Below are 18446 nucleotides of genomic sequence, written 5' to 3' on the forward strand. Positions count from 1 at the left end.
TCTTAAGGTTAAAAATCTTAACCTTATAGTCAAAATATTTAAACATCTCCCTAAACATCACTGCATAGCACTTACAAAAACTACATTGAATTAGATGTATTCAATTTCCATAAAGTTAAATAAGTTAATATAATTCTTTGTAATTTGTGAAGAGCTTTAGTTTGTAATGTTCTTCCCCATATATTTCATGGGATCACCAGAAGTCTAGGTGACAGCTGTATTTTCCCAGGTGAGGATGGGGGTGGGATGAAGAGCCTGAGGCTCAAAGAGGCTGATTGATTTGCCCAAGTTCACACACCTGGAACGTTCCAGGACAGGCTTTATGCCTATAGGTTTTCTAATTCCAGCCCAAAGGTTATTGACATGTTTAGCTTTAAAATTAGCATCCATAGAGGCTTGAGAAATCCAAAGAGTATTCAACTGCAGAATGGGTTTTTTTCTAAACTGCAAGGATGTTCTATCTCATTTTAAAGTGTGATAGGGAAGAATAATTAACATAGGGGAAGAACCTGTTACTGATATATCATTACATGTGTGCTGTCCCCAGCCAGAGACAGCAGCAGTCCCCAGCCTCTTTGGCACCGGGACCGGTTTCATGGAAGAAAATTTTTCTACGGATAGTGGGGAGCAGAGGGGTATTTCAGGATGAAACTATCCCACCTCAGTTCATCAGACATTAGATTCTCATAAGAAGCACACAACCTAGATCCCTGGCATGCATAATTCACGACAGGGTTCACACTCTTGTGAGAATCTAATGCTGCCGCTGATGGGACAGGAGGTGAAGTTCAGGTGGTAATGAGCTGTGTGGTCCAGTTCCTAACAGACCTCCTGCCCTACAGTTAAAGACTCTCCAGTTACCATCACCGCACTAAATCTAATCCTTGTACTAGATTCAAATTATCTGATTTACATTGACTTGTTTAAAGAGGTATTAAGGTAGGGATTCCCAAAATAAAGGTTAACATAAGCAAAAGACGGGTGACAAAAAGAAAGAAAAACAAGAGCGAGAAAATAAAATGGGACCAGAAATGAGGCTACATGTCACACCAGAATGACTTTCACGTGCTGTTGGTATGCCACAAATCTGATCCTAGGCTTCATTAGAGATAACTGTTTCATCCAGTTATGAGATGCCATTTATTATCACTAAGGCTTAGTGGTCACTCTGGGTCCTGCTGCTTTTCCAGGGATATTGCTATTATTTAAAATAAATGCTAATGTTGTCAGTGCTTTATAGAGAGTTAGGGCAACTCCAGTATTAAAGTGTAATATTTCAATTACAGGAATCTCTTTGGAGTCTCAGCTCCAGTTTTGGAACATATCACTAAGTAATAACTAAAGATCTCAAAATGATTACCAGTATTTTTTTTTTACACACTTTTTTTTTTCTTTCTTTTTTTTAGACAAAGTGTCCTGTCACCCAGGCTGGAGTGCAGTGGCGTGATCTTGGCTCACTGTAGCCTTGACTTCCTGGACTCAAGTGATCCTCCCACCTCAGCCTGCTGAGTAGCTGGGACTACAGGCATGCACCACCATGACTGGCTAATTCTTTGCATCTTTAATAGAGACCGAGTTTTGCCATGTTGCTCAGGCTGGTCTCATACTCCTGGGCTCAAGCAATCTGCCCACCACGGCCTCCCAAAGTACTGGGATTACAGGCATAAGCCACTGCACCCAGTGACATGGTTTTTATAAACTAAAAAATTCAATATGTAAAATGGTGGAGAGGATAGTTAATGCTGAGATCTGAATAAATGGACTTGAATAAAAAGTAGAATATATCTTATAGATTCTAACTACAAAAATGAAAATGAGACATGTATCTCTGACAAATGAAGACATTCTCCTACATAACCACAATTAAACCATCATAGTTAGGAAAGTAACACTGCTGCATGACTGTCAACTCATCTTTAGACCCTGTTCAATGATCTTTAGGAAAAAGGATCTAGTCCAGAATCATTTTCATTTAATTGCACGTCTCTTTTGTTTTCTTCAGTCTAGAACCGTTTTCCAGTCTTTCCTTGACTTTCACGACCTTGAAGCCTTTGATGTTATTAGGCAAGTTATTCTGTAGAATGTCCCTCAATTTGATTTGTTTGAAGATCAATTCCTGCTGATTAAATCCAAGCTATGTATTTCTGGCAGGACTATCACTGGAATGGTGCTGTGTTGTTTTCCCTGCATCCTACCAGGTGGAGAATGATTTTGATTTGTCCCCTCACTGGTGATGTTAACTTCAATCACTTGGTTAAGGTGGTGTCTACCGGGCTTTCCACTGTAAAGTTCCTTTTCTTTTTGTCATTAATATTTTGGGGGATGGAGTTATTCTGACACTGTGCAAATATCCCGTCCTCATCAATCCACTTATTTTTAAAAATAGATTCCTGTTTTATCCAATGGATTATAATCAATTTTATTCATTTATTCATTCATTCATTTTTTTGAGACAGGGTCTCGCTGTGTCGCCCAGCCTGGAGTACAGTGGTGTGATCACAGCTCACTACAGCCTCGACCAGGCTCAACTGATTCTCCTGCCTCAGCCTCCTGAGTATCTGGGACCACAGGCACATACCACCATGCCTGGCTAACTTTCGTATTTTGTGTAGAGACAGGGTGTCACCATGTTGCCCAGGCGGTTCTCCTGTGCTCAAGCAATCCTCCCACCCTGGCCTCCCAAAGTGCTGGGACTACAGGCATGAACCACAGCACCTGCCCCCATTATTAATTTTGATGCTCAATTTTTCCTATATTTAGCCAGTGAGAGTCCCTTCAAGCTGGTTTCTGTGTGCTTTTGACATGTCCCCATCATTCTTGGAACAGTTCCTTGTTTTCCAGAGTGAGATGTTTCAGGACCAGCTTGTACTTTCTCTGCCACAGCTCTGAAATCAGCTATATCTCCAAGAAGCCCTGGTTCCTTTTAGTCAAGAGCATATTTAGAAACCACGATCTAGGTGTTAGGTATTCTCATGGCTACTGAGTTGTCACTGATCCTCAGCCCTCTCACTGGATAGAAGTGTGTGTATACATAATTTGCATTTAATAGTTATTTCTCTATCTTAAAAACCATGAGGTCACACCAATATCTCCAATTCCAACCCAACACTACAAAGTTCATTCTAATTTTCTTCCTTTCCATATTTATAACCCCTTTTACCACCTACCCATGTATTTTTAATATAGTTTTGCCTTTTTTCCCCTATATATATATATTACTTCTTCTCACAAGACTGAAATTCATCCAAGTTGGGTATAGCTCTAGTGTATTCATTTAACTGTTGCATTGCCTATGTGTGTGTGTGTGAATATATATATATATATTTTTTGACAGTCTCGCTCTGTCGCCCAGGCTGGAGTGCAATGGCGTGATCTCAGCTCACTGCAACCTCCGCCTCCTGGGTTCAAGTGATTCTCACGCCTCAGCCTCCTAGTAGCTGGGATTACAGGCACGCACCACCATGCCTGGCTAATTTCTATTTCTTGTATTTTTAGTAGAGACAGGGTTTCGCCATGTTGGCCAGGCTGGTCTCGAACTCCTGAGCTCAGGCAATCTGCCCACCTTGGCCTCCCAAAGTGCTAGGATTACAGGCGTGAGCTACCACGCCTAGCTATATATTCTTTACTACTGATAGAGATTTAGGTTGTCATTTATTGAAAATGTATTATAGATATTCCTGGTGCATCTGTGGAACACGAGTTACAGGAAACATGCAGTGTCAGTTACTAGGTAAAGCCAAACTTTTCCCCAAAAGGTTGTGCCAGTTCACCTATTACTAGTAGCACACAAAAATTACTATTGCTGCTGGATGCAGTGGCTGACGCCTGTAATCCCAGCACTTTGGGAGGTTAAGGCAGGCAGATCATATGAGGCCAGGAGTTCAAGATCAGCCTGGCCAACATGGCAAAACCCCGTTTCTACTAAAAATACAAAAATTAGCCGGGCGGGGTGGTGTACGTCCGTAACCCCAGCTACTCGGGAGGCTAAGGCAGGAGAACTGCTTGAATCCGGGAGGCAAAGGTTGCAGTGAGCTGAAATTGCATCACTGCACTCTAGCCTGGGCGACAGAACAAGACTATCTTTAAAAAAAAAAAAGAGCCGGGCATGGTGGCTCACACCTATAATCCCAGCACTTTGGGAGGCTGAAGAGGGCAGATCACGAGGTCAGGAGATCGAAACCATCCTGGCCAACAAGGTGAAACGCCGTCTCTACTAAAAATAGAAAAAATTAGCTGGGCGTGGTGGCGGGCGCCTGTAGTCCCAGCTACTTGGAAGGCCGAGGCAGGAGAATGGCGTGAACCCGGGAGGCGGAGCTTGCAGTGAGCTGAGATCGCGCCACTGCACCCCAGCCTGGGCGTCAGAGCGAGACTCCATCTCAAAAAAAAAAAAAAAAAAAAAAAAAATACTGTTGCTTCGCATCCTCAACACTTTGTATTATGACTCTTAACATTTTGTCATCCTTGTGAATGTGTAATGGTATTCACTGTGGTTTTAATCTGAACAAATAGTCATTTGCTGCTGAGTCTGTTTGATATCCATATGGAGAAAAATCTTAACCCCTATCTTACACCACAAACAAAAATTAATTCCAAGTGCACTGTAGATCTAAATGGGAAATGTAGGCAATAATGCTTCTAGAAAATGTTGTCCAGTATAACTTTCTGCAGTAGAAATGTTCTATAAACCTGCACTGTCCTATGTGGCAGCCACCAGCCACATGTTGAGCATTCGAAATGTCTAATGCAACTGAGGAACTGTATTTTAAATTTTATTAATTTTAATTAACTTTGTAAAATTAGAGATATCTGTTCATTAAAAATACCATTAAGAGTGAAAAGGTAAAGCCATAGAGGGGAGGGAGAAGTTCCTTACAAATAACTCGTACCTAGAATATCTGAAGAACCTGTACTGGGGCCAGGCAAGGTGGCTCATGCCTGTAAACCCAGCACTTTGGGAGGCCGAGGCGGGCAGATCACCTGAGGTCGGGAGTTCGAGACCAGCCTGACTAACATGGACAAACCCCATCTCTACTAAAAATACAAAATTAGCCAGGCGTGGTGGCAGGCGCCTGTAATCCCAGCTACTCGGGAGGCTGAGGCAGGAGAATCGCTTGAACCTGGGAGGTGTAAGTTGCTGTGAGCCGAGATCATGCCATTGCACTCCAGCCTGGGTAGCAAGAGCGAAACTCCATCTCAAAAACAAAACAAAACAAAACAAAACCTGTACTGGATTAAGGAAAAGCCAGATAGTTCCCCTCCACCCCCCCTCAAAAAAAAAAAAAAAAAAAAAGCAGGGAGTGGAAAGGTAGTTAATGCCTGTAATCTCAGTACTTTGAAAGCTGAGGCAGGTGAAATTGCTTGAGCCTAGGAGTTTGAGACCAGCCTAGACAACATAGTAAAACCCCGTCTCTACAAAAAATTAGCCAGGCGTGGTGGCATGCAGCTACAGTCCTAGCTATTTGGGAGGCTGAGGTGGGAGGATCACTTCACCCTGGGAGGTCAAGGCTGCAGTGAGCCATGATTGCATCACTGCACTCTAGCCTGGGTGACAAAGACCCTGTCTCAAAAACAAATACCAACCCCCGCCAAGATACCCAAATGTTAAATGTTAATAAAGATGTAAGAGCCATCAGGGAACCACAAAATAAAACCATGAGATACCACAACACCTACCCGAGTAGCTAAAAGACAAAAAGCCAGAAGACAAATACCAAGGGTGAGCAAGATGTGGGGCAACTGGAACTCTCATACATTGATGGAGGGAGTGCCTTTTAGTTCAAATATTTTGGAAAACTAATTGGTAGTTAACTACTAAAGCTCAACATGAGCATACCCTATGAATCAGCAATTCCATTCCTCAGAATTACCCAACCAAAACATACATGTATGTACTAGATGACAAGCGCAAGAATGTACCTAGAAGATACATTACCTAGAAGATATTATTATTCATAACCCCAAAAAGAAATAACCAATGTCCATCAACAGAATGTAGTAGTAAAGAATCTAGAAAACAAGCAAAACTACTCTAAGGTGCTAAAAATCAGAAAGAGTAGGCTGGGAGAGAAGTTTAAGGGGAGCTCCTATGGCACAGGTAATGTCTTTTTAAACTAGGTGTACTGTGTGAATCCATTAAGCTGTAAACTCCATGTGCACTTTAAACCTTATACTACAACAAAAAAATTTACTAAGAGTGTTCTGGTAACTTTTGGCACAGAGCTATCATGAATGGAACTTTGTATCAAATAGGACTTTTTGGGTTGTGACAGCAGAAATCCAATTCAAACTAACCTAACAGAAAAAGGGAAAAGTATTGGTTTAAATGTCTTAAAAAAAAAAAAAAAAAAAAAAAAAAGCTACACTAGAGCCAGAGATGCAAAAGCAATCATCAGGTTTTTTGTTCTTCTCTGTCTGGCTTTCTTGTTGTGGGTTTTTTTTCTGCCAGGCAGCAAGGCACTCTCCATGAAACTCCAGACTTACCTCATCGCCATAATCAGCAATGACAACAAAAAACATCTTTCTGTAAATTCTGACAACAGGACCAGCATCAGCCTAGCTTGAGTCACATACCCTTACTGTAGGCTATTCTGCCCCATTTGAACCCATGGACTAAGAGTAGTAAAGGTGTGTTTTCTCAAAGGCAAATCCTGCTGTTACCAGGAAAAGGGGGAATGAATACCAGAGAGGCAAAACCAACATTCTGTATATTTGGAGGAGACAGAAGAAAACTCTTCATTTGCAGTCTCTCATCCTGATTTATGTCAAATTAAGTTGGTTAATAAAAGTAATTTATAGCTTTCCTATCTAAGGATCCAAGCGGCTTTGTAAAAGTCTCTGAGCTTTTCCCTCTGGGAAAGGGAAACTGAGTTTATCATCAGATGTCTCTGACATCAGTCTCTCCTCCTAGACTACCTTGCACACTACGATCAAATTAATCTTCCCAATGCATGGCTCTAGTTATAAAACAATCCCAAGAAAGAAACCATACTCCCCACCAAAGTTAAAGATTTTTTCTGTCACTCATGGTCCTTCCATGATGTCACCCTTTTACCTTTCCATACTGATGTTATGTTGCTCCCTTTTTGTACACCAAGTCAGTGATTTTGGGGGTTTGTCACTGTCACTGATTGACTTTAGTGTATTAGGATGTAACTGACATTTAATGTATCAGTCAGAGATTTGGGCGTTAACTTTCCTGTGACTTTTCCTTTCTGGTTTTAAAGGTACAATAAAATGATTTATAAATTCTAAATCTGACCCTTAATATATTTCATCTAGTCAGTATTCTTATTAAACCAAGTTTATCCTTCTAAAAATAAGAAAGTGTGCTCTTTAGGTAGAGTATTGTGAGATATATGAACAGCATTTTCTTAATGGGAAGACCTAGTAGAGAACTATTTTCTCCACAGCATTCATCTTTCCCCATAAATAAAATATTTACAGTGTATAATTATTTCTCCTGAGTTTCAAAGACTCAGAAGAAAGATATTAGTTTTATTTTTATACACAAGTGGAACTTGTAATAAACTGCACTATCTTTTTCAGAGTAAGTGAAACAAGACATGTTTAGAAACAGGCCACCTGGATCTTTAGCTAATTTCATTTAGGCTAATGTCTCCACAGCTTCACCTTTAACTAAAAGTGATTTACATACATAACCAATTTACTAACTTGTCAAGGTTTCAGAATTACAAATTAATTTCTACTAAAAGCGAAAAGATGAATTGTGACATGAGTAAAATTATTTTAAAATAAATGCATAAATAAAATGTATAAGCATATCATTTTATTTTCATTTAAGCCAACTATGCTGTAAGCTATTTAGACAAGATGATTCACATTTTATACTTAAATACAAATTTCAGAACATAAAGTATATTTTCTGTTTTTCAAATCCATATTTTATCTGAAATACAGCTCCTGCAACAAAACATTATTAGAAGAGTCAAATTATTTATTTAAAAAAATTTTTTTTAGAGACAGGGTCTCATTCTGTTGCCCAGGTTGGAGAGCAGTGGTATGATCATAGCTCACTGTAACATCAAATTCCTAGGCTCAAGTGATCTTCTTGCCTCAGCCTCTCGAACAGCTGGGACTACAGGCATGGACTACCATGCTAGGCTTTTTGTTTTTTAAATAGAGACAAGGTCTTATTATCCTGCCTAGGCTGGTCTTGAATGCCTAGCCTCAATATCCTTCTGCCTTGGCCTCCCAAAATGTTGGTATTACAGGCACGAGCTACCGTATCTGGCCAAAATTATTTTTTAATGGTTGTAGTGGAGCAAATTTTCCTCATTATGTACCTACAGGGAATTAGCACACTCTTAACGGTTCTTGAATACAACAAAGAATGTGGTATTGATGAGTACACACTATATATAAATTCAGCCAAACATCCACATCCAAACATCCAAGCTGTAAGACTGACTTTTAACTTAAAATTTTGAAAATAAATTTAAAAATGCCCTCCAAACTACTGGTAACACACTCCTTTATGGTTTTACGCAGCAGGTTCCAGGAATTACAGTTTTCTGTGCTTCCTTAAATCTTTCTCTTGGGGTAGCCATCAATCATCTTCTTTCTCAATATAAGTCTTTGCATTAACCCGCGCCATCTGCCTGGCCAAGTACCTGTCTCTAGCTGACATTACAGTTTCTTCATTGTTCCGCTTTGCAAACTTGCTCACTGCCTCACGTGGTCTCTCTTGTTCTTTACCCTTCTCTTGCCTTTCCTCTGTGAGTCTGTGTTTTGCTCCCAGTGATGATTCAGAATTAGAGGGTTTCTCTTGGTTTCTTTCTTTGTCCTTTGCCATGTTTCTCATTTTGTTGGATCTTTCTTGGTCAAGAAATTTATCCTTTGCCCTAGAATTTGGGCTGCTTTCCTTTCTGTCTCGATTTCTTTCTGAAGACTGAACACCTACCTCTCGTTTTTCTCTATCTCTGTATTTATCATTATTTTCATATCTTTCCTTCCTTCCTTTCATATGCTCTTCCTTTGCTTTGCTTTTCTCTTCCTTCTCTCCTTTCTCACTGGGTCGGTTCTGATCATTTTGTTGTCTATCTCTTTCTTGTTCTCTTTGGGAATATTTCTCCCTATCTTTCTCCCTTTTCCATACTCTGTCACTTCTTTCTCTTTGGTCCCTCGCCCTTGGTTTATCTTCCTGTTCATGCCTCTTCCATTGGGAATCTCTATGACTGGCCTCTCTGTGCCTATGAGAATCCCTTTCTTTCCGGTAATCACGGTCAGTGTAATGGTTCTCTTGGTCTCTGGATTGCTTCTGTTGGTGCTGATCTTCCCTTTTCTCATGTCCTCTCGACGTTCGTGATCCTTTCGTGTGGTGTCTGGTACTGTGCCCTCTTTCTTCACTAGGTGACCGAGAGTGGTTTTGACTCCTGTGGTGCTTGAAGTCATTCTCAGGGGTCTCTATGACCTTTTCCCTTCTGCAGTTCACTCTAGTTTCTTCTATTTCATCATCCGCACTGCTCTTAGCATCGAAGTCACTGTCTGCATCTGGGTTTTCCTCTACTTTCACATCAGTTTGAAGAATGCATTTCTCTTGTGGTATTCTGTTTTTTGAACTTACTTCATTGGAGAAGCCCCTTGATTTTTCTTCCTTTATACCAGATCTTAGAAACAAAAAACAAAAAAGGGCAGAAAAAAATGCCACATTATCAGTTGTAATAAGCAAATGAAGGGTTCATATAATTTTTATCAATACTCAAATCAATACACCTATAGTGATATATACTGTCTGATTATCCAAATGCAAAAAGGTCCTGATGTCTATGCAAACTAGTATTTTCAAATTCATACCATTCAGAATATTTTCAATATTTGTAGAAGTGAAAAGAGAAAATTAGCCCTTGTCTACTATACTACTAGAACCTACAGGCAAGGGTCTGTACAGGTCTTCATTTTTTGGTAAGCCTAAGACAAAGAGTAATTGGGAAAAGTAATATATGAATCTAAGTTCTATTTTCACAACATGAAGCTTAAGTTGTGACTCTTGGATTTGTCGTTTCCTTTCTTATTTATTTATTTTGAGACATTCTGTCACCCAGGCTGGAGTGCAGTGGCACAATCTCGGTTCACTGCAACCTCTGCCTCCCAGGCTCAAGTGATCCTCTCACCTTAGCTTCCCGAGTAGTTGGGATTACAGGCTTGCACCACCATGCCCAGCTAATTTTTGTATTTTTAGTAGAGACAGGGTTTTGCCATGTTGGCCAAGCTGGTCTCAAACTCTTGACCTCAGGTGATCCAACCACCCTGGCCTCCCAAAGTGCGGGGATTACAGGTGTGAGCCACCATGCTTGGCCTTTTTCTTTTTAAAAAATTATAAAAATAGTCCTAGAAATACATGAAGATAATCTTTGCACAGCAAAATAGTGGCAAATATAATCCTAAATATTTACTCTCTCTCATGAGTGTATCCTGATTCACTCCTTGGCACCTATCACAACAAAATGGAAATATATTAATTTGTCCATTAGAATCAACAATACTAAAATTATATTACCTTCATTGTTCCAGCTGGCAAGTACAGTTAACTTTATAGTATGAGTATAATGTAAATAAGAATCACTCAGTGATTCTTACTAATCACTTACTAATCACACTAATGGTGCAACAACTTTGGTTCTCCAGGAATTACTGGCAGAACTATCTTGGCTAAAGGACCCACTAACAGTTAGGAATTCGATTATTAGACTCTGAGAAGTACAACTATGTCAACGACATTACAGAGTTTCATGGCAGCCTGATAAATATTCCAGATGAAACTCTAATACAAAGATATAACGTAATATAATTTCCATTCAAAACCTGAATCTTCAAATACATTTTCTTAGGTTCATACTTCTCACCAATTTTATAATCAAAGCCTAGCAGCGTAGGGAGGGAGTGGGGCATAAACTTCCTCTCCTCACCTTAATTCTATTCTCCTACCTCTTCCCTTCCTTAGCAACACAGACTCAGATCTACCCAGAACATTCCTGTTAAAAAAAAATTTTTTTTTTTTTTTGCTTAGGACAGACTCTTTTACCTTCAGCTACATAATTATGGCATAATCATCTCACCATTCCTATAATACCTTATAACTTTATTCAAAAATCCTCTAATCCTTTACCTTCTAGACCAGCATTAATAGAAATGCCTCAAGAAATGGTAATGTTCATATGTGAGCAGTCCCCAGTATGGCAACCACCAGCCAAATATGGCAACTGAGTATATGAAATGTGGCCGCTGTGATCAAAACTTTAAATTTTATTTACTTTATTTTATTTTATTATTTATTTATTATTATTATTTTTTGAGACAGAGTCTTGCACTGTCACCCAAGCTGGAGTGCAGTGGCGCAATCTCAGCTCACTGCAACCTCCGCCTCCTGTGTTCACGCCATTCTCCTGCCTCAGCCTCCCAAGTAGCTGGGACTACAGGTGCCCGCCACCACGCCTGGCTAATTTTTTGTATTTTTAGTAGAGATGGGATTTCACCGTGTTAGCCAGGATGGTCTCAATCTCCTGACCTCGCGATCCGCCCGCCTTGGCCTCCCAAAGTGCTGGGATTATAGGCATGAGCCACCGTGCCCAGCCATTTTATTTTTTGAGATGGAGTCTGGCTCTGTCGCCAGGTTGGAGTGCAGTGGCGCTATCTCAGCTCACTGCAATCTCCGCCTCCCGAGTTTAAGCAATTCTTCTGCCTCAACCTCCCCAGGAGGTGGGATTACAGGCATGTGCCACCATGCCGAGCTAATTTTTGTATTTTTAGTAGAGACAGGGTTTCACCATGTTGGCCAGGATGGTCTCCATCTCCTGATCTCATGATCCACCTGCCTCAGCCTCCCAAAGTGCTGGGATAACAGGCGTGAGTCACTGCGCCCAACCTACTTTATTTACTTTAATTTAAGTAGCTACACGTGACTAGTGCCTACATACTAACAGTGCAGTTCTAGCCCCGATATGTAAGTCTTACATTTTAGGAAGGCTGGGTTCTATTTATGAAAACAAACCACTTTCCTTTTTATACACTATCTGAACATGTATATAAGACTTATTGTAGACACCTAATTCTTTCCAACTTTCTCCTTAATTCTGACAGCAAAATCATTTTAAGGTACCAGGCACCAATCATTTTAAGGATCATGAGGAATACCCACATTCTTATTAAAAAAAAAAAAAAAAAAAAAAGCAGCCAGGTGCAGTGGCTCATACCTGTAATCCCAGCACTTTGGGAGGCTGAGATAGAGGGGGGAATCCCTCAAACCCAGGAGTTCAAGACCAGCCTGGGCAACATAAAGCCCCATCTCCACAACAAAAATACAAAAAGAGGCTGGGCGTGGTGGCTCACGCATATAATCCCAGTACTTTGGGAGGCCGAGGCGGGTGGATCACCTGAGGTCAGGAATTCGAGACTAGTCTGGCCAACATGGTGAAACTCCATCTCTACTAAAAATACAAAGATTAGCCGGGCGTAGTGCATGCGCCTATAGTCCCAGCTACTCAGGAAGCTGAGGCACGAGAATCCCTTGAACTTGAGAGGCAGAGGTTGCAGTAAGCAGAGATCGCGCCATTGCACTCCAGCCTGGGTGACAGAGCAAGACTCCATTCCATCTAAAAAAAAAAAAAAAAAAAAAAACCACACACACAACAACAACAACAAAAAACACAAAAAGAAAATTCGCTGGGCATGATGGCTTGCACCTGTAGTCCCAGCTACTTGGGAGGATCATTTGAGCCCATGAGGCAAAGGCTGCAGTGAGCTATGATTGAACCACTGTACTCCATCCACCCTAGGCGACAGAGTGAGACTCTGCCTCAAAAAAAAAAAAAAAAGAAAAAAGAAAAAACTACAATTTGATTTTGCTTTCCCTTGAAGATTTTGCTCTCCCTTGTTAAGACCCATAAATCACTTAAAAATTCAGAAACTTTATACATTAAAAGTCTGTCTTTGGTTTTACAATAATATTAAACTCAATCACTGTTTTAATGTAACAATTTCTGTGAAATGCAGAATAAAAATGATCTTAAACTAAATCTGTAGGTTTTAAAATCAAGAAACTGCAAATTTCTAGCCATTCATTCAGTTAGGTAAGGCTGGCTGACAACACAATACGCAATGTTGTAATCTTCCATCTTTCAGAGGGTTAAAATGACCCCACAACCACAGATTATTAACAGTATCTTTCTTCAAAATATTTCATACACGTCTCCTCACCTGGCTTCACGAAAGCTGCATTTAGGTACTTCCTCTTCACCAACTGCTTGATTTAATAGGTGCCTATAAAATCCACTGAGATCTTTCTGCTTGGTTACATCCAAACATGCTAACAGAGGGAAAGCAAAAATTAGAATATATTCAATAAGGCACAGTGCAGTTTCATTTTACAGACATACAGTATATAACATACAGTGTGTAAACTACTTGCTGGATCAGGAGTTGGCAAACTGCAGGCCAAATCTGGCCTGTTGCCTGTTTTCATAAATAAATTTTTATTGAAACAAAGCCCTGTTCATTTATGTATTGTCCACAACTGCTTTTGTACTACAAAGGCAGAGCTCAGTAACTGCGACAGAGATCATATACACAAAAAGCCCTAAAGTATGAATATGATCTGGCATTCATAAATATGAATTTATAAATTTAACGTCTTAAAATATGAATACTAAAATACTATCTGGTCCTTTACAGAAAGTTTGCCGACTGGCACTCTAAACACATAGTACATGCTTAGACAGAATGTTATAGACTTGGTTTTCTTCTACTTAAAAGCTGAAGAGGATGGGCGCAGTGGCTCACGCCTGTAATCCTACAACTTTGGGAGGCTGAGGTGGGTGGATCACCTGAGCTCAGGAGTTCGAGACCAACCTGGCCAACATGGTAAAACTCCATCTCTATAAAAATATAAAAATTACCCAGGTGTGGTGGTGCATGCCTGTAATCCCAGCTACTTGGGAGCCTGAGGCATAAGAATCACTTGAACTTGGGAGGCAGAGGTTGCAGTGAGCCAAGATTATACGACTGCACTCCAGCCTGGGCGACAGAGCGAGACTCTGTCCAAAAAGCTGATGAACATTTGTCAATTAAAGTATTTACAGGGCTGGTCATGGTGGCTCACACCTGTAATGACAACACTTTGGGAGGCTGAGGCAGGAAGATTGCTTGAGCCCAGGAGTTCGAGACCAGCCCTGGCAACATAGTGAGACCCCGTCTCTACAAAAAATACAAAAATTAACCAGACATGGTGGTATGTTCCTGTAGTCCCAGCTACTCAAGAGGCTGAGGTGGGAGGATCACTGGAGCCTGGGAGGTCAGGGCTGCAGTGAGCCATGGTTGAGCCACTGCACTCCAGCCTGGGTGACAGAGACCCAGTCTCAAAAAAAAAAGTATTTTATAAATACATATTCTACTTAGATCTTGAGAAATAATCATGAGTAGAAAGCACTAAGGTAAAGCATTAAGATATTCTTAATTCATCCAATTTTTATTCTTTCTTCAATTAATGTTATTCTTTTTCTAATTGCCTCATTGATCCTCCTTGAGTGGTGTTACTCTATTATTTTCTCATCCCAAAAAAATATAACTAGGGTTTAAAATTATATTTATATTGTTTCTGACAAATGCCATGGTGTTATACTTTGTAATAAATGTTTTTACATTTCAGATCATGTTCTACGGCAAAAGCCACAAAATGAGAACTAAGAGAAAAGTCTAGTAGAAATAATAGTTACTGAAGAGTTCAACTGTGTTTTTAGTTAAACTTTCCTTTCTGTTTTATACTACTATATAATACCATATTCCTTGTGTCTTGAATTCCTATATATAAATTATGATCACAAACTCATAGCCCTAAAGTTCAGTGACAGAGCAAACAGCTAACCACAGGGGAGAGATTCTGCTACTGTTTCCTTGTGCCTTTCCCACTCTTTCATTTTACCTTCCAGTGCAGCAGCCCTCTTTTCTCTTTCTTCTTCTTCAGCTCTCTCTTGCAGTTTTTTCTTATATGCAGATGTCACAAATGCTTCTTTATCATCAAACTCCCCCTTTTCCATTTCTCGTTCTCTCTGTATTTTCTTTTCCATTCTTTTTTCCTGTTCCTTTTTTCTGATCTCAACTGCTTTTAGCAAGTTGTGAATATACTTGGGCTAAGGAAATAAAAAAGATTTAGGAAAAGAGTAAAAAAATAGTAATTGTTAATATTATAATTTTTATAATGAATTCATTAAGATAGAAATGATCGGCCCAAATAAGATTGTCTTCCCTACATTCAATATAAACTTACCAGCAAGATTAATATTGAAACTGTTTTCCATAAAAATTTAGGTGTAGCAGAGATAGAAATTGTTTATAATGTGATTTAACTTTAATAAAACATCAAACTAAATATAATTTTTTTTCTTTTTTCTGGTATTATCTTAATTAAAAAAAAATCAGAAAAGTTCCTGCTAGTTTTTCACATTTAGTAGAAATATGACTATTTAAAATAGTAGCTTAATATAATTTTATACCATCACTCTACTAGTAGATAACTGTCAGATGCAAATGCCCTTAAAAATCAGCCTGTGCTTGTGAAAGAACAAGAGTTGATAGAAAGAAAATCTGAACTTATTTCAGTTTTTACCCCTCCCAAATTTTTTTCTCACTGAAAATAAAATCATGATAGGTTCAGGCACATGATTCAGTTACCAGCTAGGAAGAAATAAAAAAATGAGAGGGTAATAAAACACAAATAAACATACACAGGGCAGGAACAGTACAAATTTGGTACATTAGAATTCCAAGGAAAAGTTTTCAAAAAACTATTTGCAAAGGTTTCAAAGCAAAAAACAAAATTGTTAGATAATTCACCTGGCCTATTAGGATAATATGTAGTGCTGCTTGAGTTCTACAATCAAATTTTAATATCTGGAATTAGGGACTCTTCACACCTCACATACCTAAAAGCTTTTTCTCAGATCATTCTCATGTTAAAATAAGATTAAGACACAAAATGTAGGTCAAGGTCAAAGAAAGTTTGTTATTTCAGCTTACAAACCTTTCTGTCTTTCCCCAAAAGCAATTTGGGATTATTTTCCTCCTTTTTTTTCTGCATTTCATCATAAATACTGTCATATTCATACACAGTAGCATCTTCTGCAAGGGCCTTCTGGATTTCCAGTTTGGTCTTAAAAAAAAATTAAACATGTTTCAAAAATATGAGCCAGCCAATAGATACAACAAAGTATATGTTTTTTGAGAATGGTTCATAAATTGAAAATATATCATAAAAATTACAATCACATTTTTAGATAGGAAATACGAATAAACTCTGGAGCCAGGCTGCCTGGGTATGAATCCTGGCTCTACACTTACTAATTACTCCGGGCAAGTTTGTTTGTAATCTTTTGGTACCTTAATTTCCTCATCTAGAAGAGAAAGAATAATGACTATATTTACATTCTAAGCTGTTATAATTAAATGACTAAACTTAAAACAGAGCCTGATAGAGAATAAGTATTCAATAAACATCAACTATTATTATCATTTATTCATTTGTATATAATTATCCCCATCAAAAGGTCAAAAGGTACGATGGAAACACCTAACCTTGGTTTTGAGAGGCCTGTATTATATATTAAACTTTCATTATCATTTTTAGAGTTGTTAAACATAAAGTCTCTGCCTTTATCATGTTCCTTCCATCTCAAATGATGTTTTTTTCTCCTCTTTCAAGCTATCAAAATCTTACCCAGTGTTTCAGGGCCAGCCCTACTTCTTCTATGAGCCCATTTCTGAGGCCTCTAACCCCCAATGATCTTTCTTCTAAACTCTGAGGAACATTCTATTCTGCAATATTTACACTAGATTTTTTTTTTTTTTAAAGAGATGGGGTCTCGCTCTGTCGCACCGGCTGGAGTGCAGTGGTGTGATCTTGGCTCACTGCAACCTCTGCCTCCCAGGCTTCAAGTGATCCTCTCACTTCAGCCACCCAAGTAGCTGGGACTACAGGCGTGTGCCACCGTGCCTGGCTAATTTTTATACGTTTTGTAGAGACAGAGTTTCACCATGTTGCTCAGGCTGGTCTTGAACTCCTGGGCTCAAATGATCCACCCACCTCAGCGTCCCCCAAAGTGCTGGAATTACATGCATGAGCCACCATGCCAGGCATGGGCGTTTTTACTTCCCGTTTTACAAATCTTAGCCTTTTGCCCCCGGTTGTAAATTCCTGAGGTACAGAGTCTACACACTTTGATTTTTTCCTCAATTGCTAGATTGGCTAATGTAGAACCCAAGAGGGATCCTTTTTAAGTGATAGGATGATATAATTATTCAAAAGAATCTATCTGATAGACTAGGGTTTTTACATACCAACATTTAAACTCTGAATAATGCACATGCTAACTGAAAAACTTTTTTTCTAGAATATTGTTTAAAATATTAAGAAATTCATTTTTTTCACTTCTCAACCTTTAGAAAGTGAAAGATTCTCCTGCCTAGATGTTGAATTGGCACTCCTGCTCACTCCCCAAAACCAGCCTGGATAACACAAAGAGGGAAACATGGAATCTAAGAAATAATCACCACTACAATAACAAAAAGCAAGGAAAAAGGGAAACTGAGGGCTGTTTTTTTGGGGGGGGGGGAACGAAGTCTTGCACTGTTGCCCTGGCTGGAGTGCAGTGGTAGGATCTTGGCTCGCTGCAACCTCCGCCTCCTGGGTTCAAGCGATTCCCCTGCCTCAGCCTCCTGAGTAGCTAGGATTACAGGCACCTGCTACCATGCCTGGCTAATTTTTTGTATTTTTAGTAGAGACGGAGTTTCACTATGTTGGTCAAGCTGTTCTCGAACTCCTGACCTCGTGATCTACCCACCTCGGCCTTCCAAAGTACGGGGATTACATGCATGAGCCACTGCACCCGGCCAGGGCTGTTTTAAACTGATGACATGCCTTTGTATATGTTGGGAGGAGAGCTGTAGGGGAGCACTTGAGTAGATATGTTACTATTAACTATGTTGCAACATAAATAAAGCAAAAATTGAACAGATATTCAAGGAAAAATAGACAAATCCACAATCACAGTGGGAGATTTAACATATGCCTCTCAGAACAGACAAAACAAAACAAAACAAAACAACAACAGCAACAAAAAAAACAGTATGAATATATATGGATTAACACAACTGGCCCAATGGACACATAGAGAACATTTTCTTTTTTCTTTTTTTTGGGGGGGGGTTCGGAGTCTTGCTCTGTTGCCTAGCCTGGAGTGCAGTGGCACCATTTTGGCTCACTGCAACCTCCACCTCCTGTGTTCAAGTGACTCTCCTGCCTCAGCCTCCTGAGTAGCTGGGACTACAGGTGCACACCACCATGCCCGGCTAATTTTTGTATCAATACAGAACATTTTCAAATACAGAGGAAATATTTATAAAAACTGACTATATACTGGACCATAAAGTAAACCTCTACA

At 39.5% G+C, this 18446-nt stretch overlaps 1 protein-coding gene across 10 annotated transcripts in view; it reads right to left on the reverse strand.

Moving 5' to 3' along the window:
* Positions 1–7771: 7771 nt before the first annotated feature.
* Positions 7772–18446, reverse strand: part of NSRP1 (nuclear speckle splicing regulatory protein 1) — a 72915-nt gene continuing 62240 nt past the window's right edge. For all 10 annotated transcript variants that reach the window (XM_063599149.1, XM_003812714.5, XM_008965171.6 and 7 more), the window contains 4 exons: positions 16031–16159; positions 14933–15140; positions 13213–13321; positions 7772–9626 (listed from right to left, as the gene is read on the reverse strand). In XM_063599149.1, coding sequence (XP_063455219.1) covers positions 8567–9626; positions 13213–13321; positions 14933–15140; positions 16031–16159 — 1506 coding nt within the window. In that variant the 3' untranslated portion in view covers positions 7772–8566. The remainder of the gene's footprint in view (positions 9627–13212; positions 13322–14932; positions 15141–16030; positions 16160–18446) is intronic.

This window comes from Pan paniscus, chromosome 19 (assembly GCF_029289425.2).
Source record: "Pan paniscus chromosome 19, NHGRI_mPanPan1-v2.0_pri, whole genome shotgun sequence".
Classification (NCBI taxonomy): Eukaryota; Metazoa; Chordata; class Mammalia; order Primates; family Hominidae; genus Pan; species Pan paniscus.